At 40.7% G+C, this 13,303-nt stretch overlaps 2 protein-coding genes across 2 annotated transcripts; both read left to right on the top strand.

Moving 5' to 3' along the window:
- The first annotated feature begins 811 nt into the window (after positions 1-811).
- On the top strand, positions 812-2,062 carry SMIM8 (small integral membrane protein 8). The gene is given in 3 exon segments (XM_010086114.1): positions 812-933; positions 935-974; positions 1,904-2,062. Coding segments are annotated over 3 exon segments (321 nt in total).
- A 3,337-nt stretch (positions 2,063-5,399) lies between these two features.
- On the top strand, positions 5,400-11,644 carry LOC104470973 (chromosome unknown open reading frame, human C6orf163). Its single transcript, XM_010086115.1, has 5 exons — positions 5,400-5,547; positions 6,585-6,679; positions 7,250-7,357; positions 9,687-9,889; positions 11,215-11,644. Exons 1-5 carry the CDS (start codon positions 5,400-5,402, stop codon positions 11,642-11,644), a joined length of 984 nt encoding a protein of 327 aa, XP_010084417.1.
- The last annotated feature ends 1,659 nt before the right edge of the window (positions 11,645-13,303 follow it).

Raw genomic sequence — 13,303 nt, 5'->3', positions numbered from 1 at the left:
TTTCCGTCGCTGCCCTCGCGGTTTGTGCTGCCTGGGGGCAGGTACGGGGAAGTGTGGCTGAGCTGCTGGGCTTGTTGCTCTCCACATGTGGAGGGGAGGTGTGCCAGCCTGTGAGTGGCAGTGCCTTGTGCCCGTGTGGTCGCCTTTAGCTGACCTTCATGCTACCCTGATGTCCCTGTGGTGTCCGGGGCCTTGCGGGAGGAGGCCCGGGGCGATTGCTGGGCTGGGTTCCTGCCCCTGAGGCGCTGGCTGTGCGCCATTTGTGTGAACTGCAGGGCAGGGGGTCCTTAGCACCGTGTCTGCTGTGCCCCTCGGTAAGCAGGGTTAACCAAGGGTGTGTTTTCACCTTTGCTCAGGTGACATCTTGCAGGTGACCTGCCCCTTGGGTCTAAAAGTGAGATCTGAGTCCTGGGGCTGCTGGAGTGGGTGGATGGAGTGACTGTACTACTATGGGGTGTGGGCTGTGCTGTTACATGTAAGGTTTTAAAAACAAAAAAAAAAAAGCGCCAGTGGTTTGAAGACTGCTACTTGGTCCACAGGTGGCTAAAGCATTAGCCAAAGGCAAGTTAAAAAACACAAGCCCATTATCAGGAGTCTTCCATTTGCTATATAAAGATGTGCATCTCCAAAAGTTAATTTTAGGATGCACAAAATTGACAAGATTGAAAATCAAGTGTGTTTAAGCTTGGAATGTTAGGTAGCACCAAAGGCAATTGTTAATATATACACAAACTAAAATTCATGCTTTAAGGAGACAATCTGACTGTGAACTCTTATACAGTCAATGTAGTTCTTTCAATTTTTCATAAAAATGACACTTATTTCTCATTCTGTTTTTAGGAAGTATTCAACATTAGTTAAAATGTCTTCTACCAAACCTCCAAATGAAAATGAAACACTCAAAGAGAGAAAACCAGGACTGAGGAGTGTTCAATCTCTTCCGAGCTGTGAACCCAGAGCTTTTCATTAAACCTGTAAGAGTCTCATTGTCAGAGAAACTAAATATGCTTGGAGAGATGCAGTTGCTGTAAAGCAATAATTGTAATTTTGTGTGCATTATATAACCGTCTCTTGTTATGCAAACAACCCAGTAATGTAACTAAAAATATTTTTGCTTTTTTTTCCACTCTGATTTTTAAGAGCCCAGAACATTTAATTGTTTATTCCAGCTTTTATTTCACGGTTATATTGTCTGATTCTTTTGTACCTAGCCAAGCTGCTGTCAGAAAAGACTGTTTGCAGGCATAATATCCATTTAATTTGGCAGGTGAAACAATAGGGGTCCTCTTTAATATTTAAAAGGGAACAAATAGGATGCAGGCTTTTTGACGCGAAAAGAGGAGAGTTTTGGTACTTTTCAGTATTTTTGATTTTTCTTGCTTTTATAATTAAGTTGATCATACTTGAGTTTTATATACACTAGCAGAACCCAGCAAGACTGTATGAAATTTTGTGCATATAATAAAAACAGATGTTGTGATGATAATACATGATCTGTTTTAGAGGAATATAATCAAGGTTGCTTGGCAGGAGCAGGATACATTGTCCCAGTAGCATATCTGGATGAATTCTGTTAGAAGTTTGTGATAGTTACCTTTAGTAATTGGTTTTGGCCAGCTCATCCATGCTCAAGCAGGATTTGCAACCAGCAAAAAAAAGAGCAGTAGGCAATGCAATGTTCTGTCTCCAGAGTCCTCTTTTTCATAGGGAATTCCTCTTGCTATCAGAAGATCATGGCTCCTTTCTTGCTGCTTATTAAAGTTATTTGGATCAGTCTGCAAGAAGGCAGTGGTGATTTTTGCAGATGTTCATTTTCTAAGCTAAGATAGAAGAATTAATGTTTTTGTTGAATGAAAGATGTTTGACTAAAAACACATGCTCTTTTTTTTTTTTTTCTTGTCAGAACAAACCTGTGATGGCATTTGGACTCGTAGCAATTACCCTCTGTGTGGCCTACATTGGTTATTTGCATGCAACAGTAGAGAATAAAAAGGACCTTTATGAAGCAATCGACAGTGAGGGCTCCAGGTATATGAGGAGGAAAACTTCCAAGTGGGACTGAGAATGTAAGGAAATAAATCAGCAAATCAGTTACAGAATTTTTCAAGGCAACTACTATTTTTTTCTCTGTCCATCGAAATAATGGATAAATGTCTCTCTTGCTATTTAATCCAATTTAAGTTCCTTTATAAAATGCCATGCCTGTACAAATAAATTGCAGTTAAGATACATGTGAACATAAAAGTGATTTTAAGATTTGTTGTCTGCAGTCTCCACAGTATGTCAGAAGATATGAAATTACCTTGGACATGCAGTTAAGACTGGTAAATGCCTTGGAAATTTACATGATAGTTCAGCTCATTTCTCTCTTTGCTTTGATTAATGAAAACAGGGGTTTGTCTTTTTTATTTTTTAAACAGGAAGTATAATATATTGTGTGTGATAAGGAAAAGTTGGTCTGATGTGTTGAAAGCTGATAATTAACAACAGCACAAGTAAAATAATATTAAGGCAAGAAAGAGCTGATAAAGCAGTCATTGAAGGGTTTTATTTAATAAAGGAATTTGTAAAATACTGACCAAAATAATCCTTGGCTGCTAATATACTCTTCCATAGAAATGAAAAAAAAAATTAGTACCTAGATAGAGGCAAAAAAGTGAAGTGCGTGCTTCTGCCAAGAGAAGGGCAGGAAAAAATTGTCTCCATTACCTCTCCTGTATGGCATCAGACAGCAGATCAGTGAACATACCAGTATCAGCTTCCCAATCGATATGTGTAACTCCAGTTGGCCAGAGCTTGTGTGGTGTTCTTGACTAGTCAGAAGGACTAGTATATTTAAGCTGCATTCAAAAATTAAATTTCTCTATATTGCAAAGTACATTGCATAACTTCAATGTATTATAGGTTACTGAACTCAAAATAATGCATGAAAAGTGTAAAATTGGCAACAGACACAAAGAAAAGAAACTATTGACCTGAACAAGCCCAGTCTTGCCGAGCAGCCCCGCATGTGTGTTGGAGGTGACCCCTCGGCCGGATGCTGGTGGGTGCTGCTGTGAGTGTGGCTGGAGGGCAGACGGGCATTGTGGTGTTTCCTTAGCACATGAGGTGGTCTACGTGAGCCTGTGCCTCGAGCAAAATGTTCAGGGGGGTGCTTTCCTGTTCCAGCACTGAGGCCTTCTACAAGCTTCCCCAGCTACTTCTGCATGTCGACATTTCCTAGACAGTATCCCATGAGTCAGCCTCCAGAACACGTGGTTGGAGGGCACATACCAGGCTGTGCCCCTTTTCCACCACAGGCTCTTTGTCAATATTCTGGTCGCATTTTTCCATTCAGCGTCTCATATTTACAGCCCCATCAAGGACTCCCAAGAAGCTGAGAAACCTCTTTGTTAACCCCCTTTTGACCAAGGTGGCTTCTGTCAGGCCAAAGAAGAAAGAACATGCAGGGACATCTGTCTGCTTTGCCACTCTGGAAATTGCTTTGGCTTTTATTATTGAAGATAAGAAAAGGTGAGTGGTTGCCTTGAGTGACAGCAGTTGCTCTGTGAGTTTTCTCTGTATCTCCCTCTAAATGCTTCTCTTTGAACCTGTGATTTTCCTTCTGCTGGTGTTTTTTAGTTATCTGTGGCCTAAGTTCAGCTGGGCCTTGGTTTGGCTGCCTCCTTCCTGAGAAGCAAAAGTGAGCTCTGTCTTTGACAAAGCTATAAAACAATAGCATTTTTACAATCTTTAAAAGTATATTCCCCTCTGTGAGCCTGGCTGCCTTGCAACAGCAAGGTCTTGGGCAAATCCAAAAGCTTGCAGGTGAGGAAACTGCTTGCCTTTTGATTGGTGAAGGAATTTCCAAGTGAATTGATCAGATATTCAGAACTAGTACATGCTGTGTTTATCCTGTAAAATATGTTTTGTTCGATAGGATGTGATGGATCTTTAGAATTAATATATTATTTTAAAAAGGATCACACAGTATTTTAGCTCTCTTCAGTTCATTAAAATGCATTACTCTTGTGTGTTTGCATGAATTTAGCTAAATTATTCCAAAAACAGTGCTGTAAGCACTGTAAGCATTTAAATTGTTTTTCTGCAGGCTTTTAAAATGTACACTTGGATCCTTTTACCTGCAGATGATTCAAAGTGAGAAAGCCCAGTCTCTCATTTTCACATATTTAGGAATAATGCAGGGTTTGGGTTCTTAAAATTTTGAGTTATGTTTTGTGAAGTGAATATGGATCTGGAAGTCACTGGGGGAAAAGGAAGCGGGGTGGGGTGGTGAAAGAGAAAGGTGTGGGACTGACCTGGGCAGGGTCTAGGCAATGTGCACTTCCTAGAAAAGCTGTCTGAGATGGGGCCTCTTACCTGTTGCATGGAGTAAGGTCCTGTTAACCAGGTTAATTTAGAGCTGCCCAGGCTGAAGGAAGAGTATTTAGACTTGACCTTATTTTTAAGGAGCCTCTCCATATTTATTTGTGGTAACTGCTATACAGATTAACTCTCTTAATGCTACAAAAAAATGTCTATAAAAAGGAGATAAAGCAGTGCAAATACAGTGAAGAATGTACTAAATTAATGGGTGTTATAGTACTGGCATTTGCTGGTTTAAGTACCTGATTTATAGACATTAAAACTATGTGCATATAGGGATTAAAAGGAAAAAAAAACCCACCCAAACACAACTACATTTGTAGCAAAATTTGTTGGCTCAACTCTGAAAGCACTGCTCTGCTTAGGTGTCTGGAGGATAAGCAAAAGCACTAATACAACTTATTTTGTTCCGTTTTTCTCAATCTCATCTTCAATCTAGTAGCAGTTATCTACAAGGGATGATAGCTGGCTTGACAGGAACTGAGTCAAAATTATCTCCCCAGCAGAGGCTCTTTCAGGTTTTTGCCAATTCCTTATTGTCTGTGCTAGCTTTCACCAAGAGCAGGAACAAAATACTATGATTCAAATATCTGAAACAGTAGCTGTTGTACTGCTCCTAAAATTTCCTTAGACTACATGGTTTGAATAGGACTTGTTGACATTTGACAACAACAAAAAAAAAAGCATTAAAAAGCCAAAGCCTGCTGTGATGCTCCATAACTATTACCAGGGATAGTTAGTTCTTTGTGAGCAAAGCCAGCCCCGCCTAGTGACAGTTGCTACGTAGGGAGCTGTATTAAGGCTGTAAGGGGTCACTACATACAGCCCTCCCTCATCATCTGCTTGCAGCATGTTACCAAGTTGTCGGCACACGTGAATCCTAATCTGAAGCCAAACATTTCAGCTAACTTGGTACAAAGTAATGGTCAATGATTTTTTTTCTCTTCATCAGCTTTCTGCAGGCAAGAGATCTATCAGGAATAGAGTTCTGACATTTTAGTAACTGTATTACAGAAAACTACTAGAATACCACAATGATTAGAAGTCCTGATCTGGATTCCTTTGTTTGTTGTGCTGTATGTTCAAAAATAGTACCACCACCACCTTCCAGTGCTACTTTTGATAAGATCAGGGAGTATAAGCCTTTCAGAACACGATATTACACTCATCGTGATATACTGGGTAAGTTTGTTTCTGAAATCCTTTCCTCCCAATCTGATATTTAGGGAAACTCCATGAGCTGTTGTATCCATCTGTTTTTGGGAGTCATGAAGGCATGCACATCTTGGTAGGAAAGAATTGCAGTTACCCTGTGAATATTAAGAAATCCAGCATATTCAGAGGGGGGACACGGTCAGCCATCCTGTGGTGCATGAAGGCATTCGGATTTGGGCATAATGAAGTGCAAAAGATAATTAGCTGTAAAACCATTAGCGAATTTTTCTAAGGCTCAAGCAGTTTGGGAAGAACTGTGCTTGACTTAACATTTGCAAAGATCATCTTATACAGCTGGGATGTTTCATCCTGAATCCTACCTTCTTACACCTGATTCTGGCTGCTGACCTTAGTTTGAGGCTCTGTAGAGCCTCTTGAGGTTTGATTTTTTTCGGGCATACCACAATCATAACCTCAATGACGAAGGACAGCTATGCCTAATTGTCATAGAGGTTTATGATCAGCTGTGTAAAGTTTTGTAGAAATCACATTGTGCATCTTAATTAATGTGTGTTGTGAAGAGGGGTGTGCTTGGTTTCTTTTTTGAACAATAGCAAGATTATCTGTGTACTGAGAGCCCCAGCAGCAGGGTGGGTGCCGTGCATGTCTCAGAACACAAAGCTGCAGCCCTGTGTTGACATACTCAGTTCGGTCGCAGACAGAAACAGGTGAATCATTCCCAAGAAAGCTCAAGACTGATTTATTGCTTGTGCTGTGTGAATGACCGTCAAGACAAGGAGACAGGAGGGACACCCATGATGCTCTCCTGTTGTGCAGCCTTGCCTAGAAGGGTGAGAGTTGGCTTCAGCAGCTTCCTATTACATTTCTGGAACTGCACAAGCAATAATAATTGTGTTTTCCTGTATGTGAAATGAGGGTGTGTGGTTTTTAGCCTTTTGATTTTTAATTAAGCTGCAGAGCCAAGGAAAGGGGTTGGGAGAGAAGCATGGGGTTCTGCATTCTGGTTGGCTGTTGCACATGATCCGCTTGTGTTGATCGTACAGAGATTGGAGCAAACCTTCAAAAAGAACAACATAAAAAGAAGGAGGCAGAGATACAAGAGTGCATTGAAAAAATGAAAGCTGAACTTTGGTCTCAGGTAAATTACATTACACTCCTGTCATTTAAGTGATGATGATTCTTTGGAATAATTGCAGAAGCATAAAGACAGTTAATAAATGACTTTGAAGTCACTGCTATAGAGCTGTCATTAATTTCAGCTTGTGCTTTGTTCACAGATTTCTGTGTGCACGTATTTCTCCAGTTTCTGATCCCAACAAAGCATACTTTGGATTAATAAGAAATTTTACATCTGGTCTGAAATGGCCTCTAAAGTAAACAGAAGTTACTGGTTGTTAAAGCTGTTCTACATAATGCTATGTAATGTTCTGAAACTGCCCTTTATGTTATATGGATGTATAGTGGTTACAACTCACGGCTCAATGCTTTTGTGTGGCCACACTTGAGCAGGAATCACTGCAATAAAATTGCCAAAAGGGCGAAAATGTACTTTGCCATCTGGTCTTAAATTTAACTTGCTGTGTTTTCTTAAATAGAAAATACAGAATTGTTGAATATGTAACCTCAGCTTCCTCTAACCTCTGCTTCATCTTAATAGGATGTTAATAGAACGTGAGCTGCTATACTTACATAGTAACTTGTTTTAAAGGCTGAAACGCACAAGGAGGATGCAGTGGATAAAGCTCTCAAAGTCGCAGCCGCTAACCACAGTGCATTTGTACAAGACCTTAAAGAAAAACTTGGAAATGAATTAAGGGTATGAACCAGTTTGCTTTTGTTACTGTGTAAATAGCCAGCATGGCAGAACCATGGTTTTGACAAAGCCTTGATCCAGCCAGCGACTGAACCTGATGAGGTGCATTTCTTAAGGGCAGTTAAATACAGGCTTAACTTTAATTCTGTCCTGAAGTTTTGCATTCATCAAAACTAGAAAGGTGTGTAACTGATTTACTGAACTTGGACCCTAAGTGGGGTGGAGGAGAAGGAAAACTGCCAGCATACACATATTTCTAAATGAAGCACACCAACTGTAGCTTTGCATTTGTATATATACTTAGCACATGCTTTATATGGCTGTTTGAATATCTGAGAGACATGTACAAAGACAAAGGAAGGCAATTGCCCTCTGGATCTGAGCCTTCCTACTTTCTGCACTGCTTCACAGGGCTTTTTACCCCTAGAGCATCCAAGCACTCCTCAGTCAGGCATTACGTGGTTCATCTGACACCTGTTATCCTTAGTCTTGCAGCCTCCCAGCAGTGGATGAAGGGTGCACAAAGAATTGCTGGAGTGTTTTGCTTTTGAATCTTATTTTATACAAGTTTCTAAATAGCTATCTGTTTATACTGCAAGTTGTCAAAGCAATGTGCTTGGCATCTCAAGAAGAGGAGCAGGGAGGTTTACAGTGGTCTTAAGTTTCTGGCAGAGTTCATTCCATTTTATGGAGCTGTTTGCCAAGGGAGCTCTGGCTTTTGCTGTCATAGTTTATGCTGACAGTAGTTGGCAGAAGCTCAGTTCCTCACGTTTAAGCATTCAGTTACTTGCCATAAGCCTATTATATATCGTTGTAAACCTGAGCACTCGGGATTTGAACGTGTACCATTTGTCCTGGTAATATTGGCTCCAGTGTCTAAGGACTAAGGAGCAGATACAGAATTCTACAGCTGAAACCAAAGAAGAGGCAGATGTAACTAAAGTACTCACAAGATGGTTTAGATTTGGTGGTTTGTGTTTCTTGCAGTTCACTTTTAAGAGGTGTCTTAAGTCACTAGCAGCTAGCTTGGAGAGGTGGTGGCAGAAAATTTATTCAGCATCTGTCCAAACAAATTATGGTGGCACCAACAAGACATCTCACTGAATGAGTGATTGAAGTGTTTTTACAGTCTAGGATAGGTCAAAGACAACTGCTTTCAGCTGATAGCCTTAGGAATGGCTTTTTGCAACAATGCTGATGTGGTTCTTCCACCATCACTAATGGTCCAATGGCTTTAGTTAGGCTTCTTGTAGTCAGGTCCTATTATTTGTCACTCCTCTTGTCAGCAGTAGACAATCAACCAGTATCCATAGAAATATACAGAGACAGAGCTTATAGTTGTGTCTGAAAAAGATTTATGGCAAACCTCATTGTCCGGGGTTCAGCTGGGATAGGGTTAATTCTTCACAGCAGCTGGGAGGTGGGCATAGCCAGAGAGATATTCCATACCATGCTGGTGTCATGCCCGGGATATAAGGGGAAGCTAGCTGGGAGGAGGGTGGGGGTGTTTCCATTGTATCAGTGTTTTCCTATATCCTGTCTTATTATTATGTTCTCCTTTTCTTGTGTTGTATTATTAAAATCTGTTGTTACCTCAACTCATGAGGTTACACCCTTTTTCTTTTTTTTTTTTTAATCCTTTTCCCCATCTTACCAGGAGGGGGAAAAGCAGGCAGGGGAGGGGAGGGAGCAACTGTGTGGTGGTGGCCCTGACCCAAGACACTCATGTAACTCTGATCATCCTGTATTAGAAAACCCACCAAGATCTAAGCAGCTAGAGCTTTCCCAATAATGTCTTGCCACTTCCACAGAGGATGCACTTGTCAAGGGTCTTGGAAGGAACCATGAATTAGTGGCAAAGCAGTGTAGATGACTGGGCAGTGAGTTATATGGGTTGGATTGCTTTACTGGATGGTCAGGTTTGGCGTAGCCTATGATGGCAACAGAGGTATATCGGTATATATTGAGTTGTCTGAGATTCCAGATGTATGTATGTCCATCCAGACCACCTAAGATTAGTGTGGTCAGACCTTTATGTATCAGCCTGAGCAACATCTTGGTGACAAGCACACCAAGGATGGGACGACTTCTCCATCTCACTCTAAAACCATGCTACCAGCCAAGTGAGCTTGTGAAGAAAATACATCAGGGAACTTTTTGTGCTTTATGTAGAAAACATGGATGATGTGGAATGATGCTACAATAAGTCACTGAAATTGCCGCGTAATACTTTCCTGAAGCTTGTTCTGCTGGGCTTTGCTGGGGATTGTTTAAAGACAACTGAGCAATAAGCTGTTTTCACTACTTGCATCTACTTTTAACTTTGCTTAAGGAAGAGGTAAGGAAGGCAAAGGCAGAGATGCAGCAGTACATGGAGGATCAGTGGAAGAGAGAGGTTGAAGCTGCAGAGCAGCGCATGGCTCACAGACTTCAGCGTGCCCTCATGGAGTGTGCCCGGGAGAAGATGCAAGCAGTGGCCGAAGCCAGGAAACAGGAGAGGGAGGCAGCCCTGACGGAAGCAGCCAGGCAGCACAGGTGCTCTTAGGGTTTCCCTTGACTTGGCTGGCAAACATGCTGTGCTAAAGAAAATGACTGGAATTGCATCAGTGTTGCTCAAATGCAGGTCTTCTAGGAAAAGATCAACAGACACTTTAGAAAAAAACATTTTGAAATGTCAAGTGACCAGCAAGAGTTGCAGGCTCACTCTCTCTTGCTGATGCCCCATGTAGAAACAAAACATGTTTTGTTCCTAAAAACAAGTATCACAAAGCCAACCAAGGATCCAAAAGTTTTGCTTTTTATGGCTGATACAGAGTCATCAGAAATAAAGATCTCATGCACCATTCATGACATCTATGCAAAACTGAGAAAGGTGTTCATATGGAGATCTGCAGGGTGCAGGAGAATCTACCCGTATAGATTAAGCATTGTGAATTAAACAGCTTTGATGTCAAAATAATAACACATCCCTGTCCCTTAAGAGTTGAATACATTTCCTTTTTTGACAGCACAAACAGCAAAATAACACTATACTCACAATGAAAAGATTTTTTTCTGAACAGAGTCACACTGAAGTTTTGATCAGTTACTTAATACCTTCATTTTCACTATTAAAACATGCCCTTTCTGACAAAGATAAATCACATTCCACATGAACTTATCTGGTCTCTTCTCATGTTAGCAGAGTTCTGCAAAAATATCTCCAGCAAAGTGGAGGGAAGAATACCAGAGGCAGAAATGGTTTTCTCTGCATTGAAGTATTTGGCTCAGTAACCTTAATGAATGCCTGATGCACCATTTGTTGTTACCTGTCCCCAAGCCAGCTCTGGTGAATAGAACCCATAATGTTTTGACTACATAATATCAATTGTATGTTTTATTACCAATGTGCTAGCACAAATATGTTCTCAGTACCACTTCAACAAAATTGCAGATTAATCTGTCTAGAAATCAGTTCTTGGATTTCACTTCAAGGCAGCATTTTTACTTGGGGGCAGAATTGTTCAAAGTCTATTTGAAAATCAGTGTGTACTTAAGTGCTAGCCAAAGAGAGACCTATATGAAGAGTGCAATAGTAAACCTTTATATTTTCCATTTGTAGGCAAGCATCATTAAATTATCACTGGATGTGAGACATGCAGAAAGATAATCTTCTGCAGCTACCTTTCTCTGCGTCGTCGGTGGCCTTCCTTTACCCTATTTTGTTTCAGAGGTCCTACATCAAGTTCTGATTTCATGTATATTTATAGTTGAATAAGAGAGGTTTTACAACAACCTGAATAGACTTAAATTGTTTTTAAAATAATCTTTGATAACAGCTGTTCCCTACAAATATTTTCTTCTTTTTCTTTTTTGAATAGAAAGCATGTAGAACAAATCAAAGAAGAAAGTAAGTTAGCTGAGGAACTGTGTCGTAAGAATATAGAACAATTAAACAAAGAAAAATGTCATGAGATTAATATTGCCCTGAATATCACACGAAAAGAGAATCAGAATGAGACTGAAAAGCAGCTCAAGGAAGCTGAGATTCTACATCTTGATGAACTGGAAAAAGTGATGGTTTCACTGAAAGCAGCAGATGAACAGGTAAAGACTCTCATGCAAAAACTGAAAAAGATGACAGATTGGAAGAACAGCTTGGAAACTGAAATACAAGCAACAAGACAAGCTTTTCAAAAGTATATTGATGCCACATTTCCTAACCTGTCCCCTGGACAAGCAGATTTTATTCTGCCATTCAGAAAAGCATTTGAGCAGAAGGAGACCCCAGAAGAAGCAGAGGACAACTAGTAGGTGATGCTGAAAAGGAAATTCATCTCTGTTCACTGAATGAGTGTGGTTAGAATGACACAGAAAAATAACCACCAATAAATAATTAAATGATCACAGAATCACAGAATGATGAGTCATACTTAGAAAGTATGCATTAATTTTTGTTTACAAATGCTAGGGCAGAGGCTGAACATGCAGCACTGGAGGAGCTTCCCACTGAGTCCTTCTTGAGAAGGAAAAATTCTGAAAATCTGATCACAAAATCGGTCGCTTAGTTAAGCATCAGCGCCTGGACTGTGAGGGCTGTTGGCCCTGCCCCTGAATACTCGGGTGTGGATAAAGACACACAAACTTTGAACACCTGCAGCTTGGGTTCTGAGATTTACAGGGTGGTTTTTTGGTGTAACAATGCGTATGTCTATGTAGAATACTTGCAAGTTTGTGGTTACATGATCTGAAAATTCACCTGGCTTCAGAGATAGCTTGTGGGCAAAAAGTGTGCAAGCAAGATAACTTTCCTGTGGGAGGACTCAGGTTTATCTGTTCACACGTGCTTGAAGGCTGCGTGGCTTTAGGCCAGCCTCATTCCATTGTTTAGGTCCGAGATTCAGCCTGCCGAAATGTCTGATTTGTCTTCACTGTGAAATAAGATTTATCAGAGGATTCCCTTAATATTTACTAAAGCTTTGTGTCTATCGCATTTCTTACCTGTTAATCTGAAACCACTGCGTAGCATCTGAAGTGTGAGCTGAGGAATGTAAAGGAGCTGGTCTTTACTGTAGGTGAGAGAAAGTATAATATGGTGAAGGAAACTCTCCATAAGCATCTTGTTTAAAGGAATTTTTAAGAGAGCAATCTGTGTAGCCTTCTTTTCCTCATGCTTAAATAAACCGCCAGAAAACAAAAAAGCAGAATAGTCTCACAGATATCCATCACTCTACCAAACTACGAAGTGAAGACAAGTGAAATTGCTGGTTTCTCATAGGATGGTTTAACTCATAGAATATACTTTGAACAGATATTTGGCATGCTCTGTCACTATTTCTGACCTTACCTCTCTGAATTGTGGAAGCTCTTTCTGTGGAGAGCTGATGCTCCCCGTTTATTTCCCCTCTTACGCTCCTGGTGAAAAGAATCCAAACTGCGTGTTCACAGTTGTCTAATCAAATGCATAAACTGCACAGAACCCAAGATAAAACATGTTTACATCTTAAAAGTTCTTCAGCCATCTGAAATACTGCATAAGCTCTACAAACCATTTTTTAAAGAAAACATTTACATGTGTATTAAGCATAAAAGTATTTTGAAACTACACAAGTAAAATACTGGAACTAAAGTACTAGCAGCTGCATCATGAAATACCTAAAGTTGATGAATTCTCTCTGTTGCATTAGCTGGTTAAAGCACACATTGCAGAGCTCAGAGGCACAGCAGCAGCTGGGGGAACCCCAACAAATCAGAGGAATGAGCCTCCAATCCTGCCCCTCCTGAGGCATCCCAGGAGGGCGTCAGTTCCATGGACTGGGAGTGAGACCCATCACCGTGAGTCAACGGGGAGGCTTTCTGCAGCACCTTCCAGACAGGGTGGATGCAGCCTGGAGGTTCTGGGACTCTTTATGGGATGCAGGGAAAAGCATCTTGGGGTTGTACACGGACTCTACAAGGCTTACTATGGGA

This window comes from Pterocles gutturalis, unplaced genomic scaffold, assembly GCF_000699245.1.
Source record: "Pterocles gutturalis isolate BGI_N339 unplaced genomic scaffold, ASM69924v1 scaffold47160, whole genome shotgun sequence".
NCBI lineage: Eukaryota > Metazoa > Chordata > Aves > Pterocliformes > Pteroclidae > Pterocles > Pterocles gutturalis.
The sequence above is the reverse complement of the archived record's forward strand: the minus strand, read 5'-3'. Positions and strand labels throughout refer to the sequence as shown.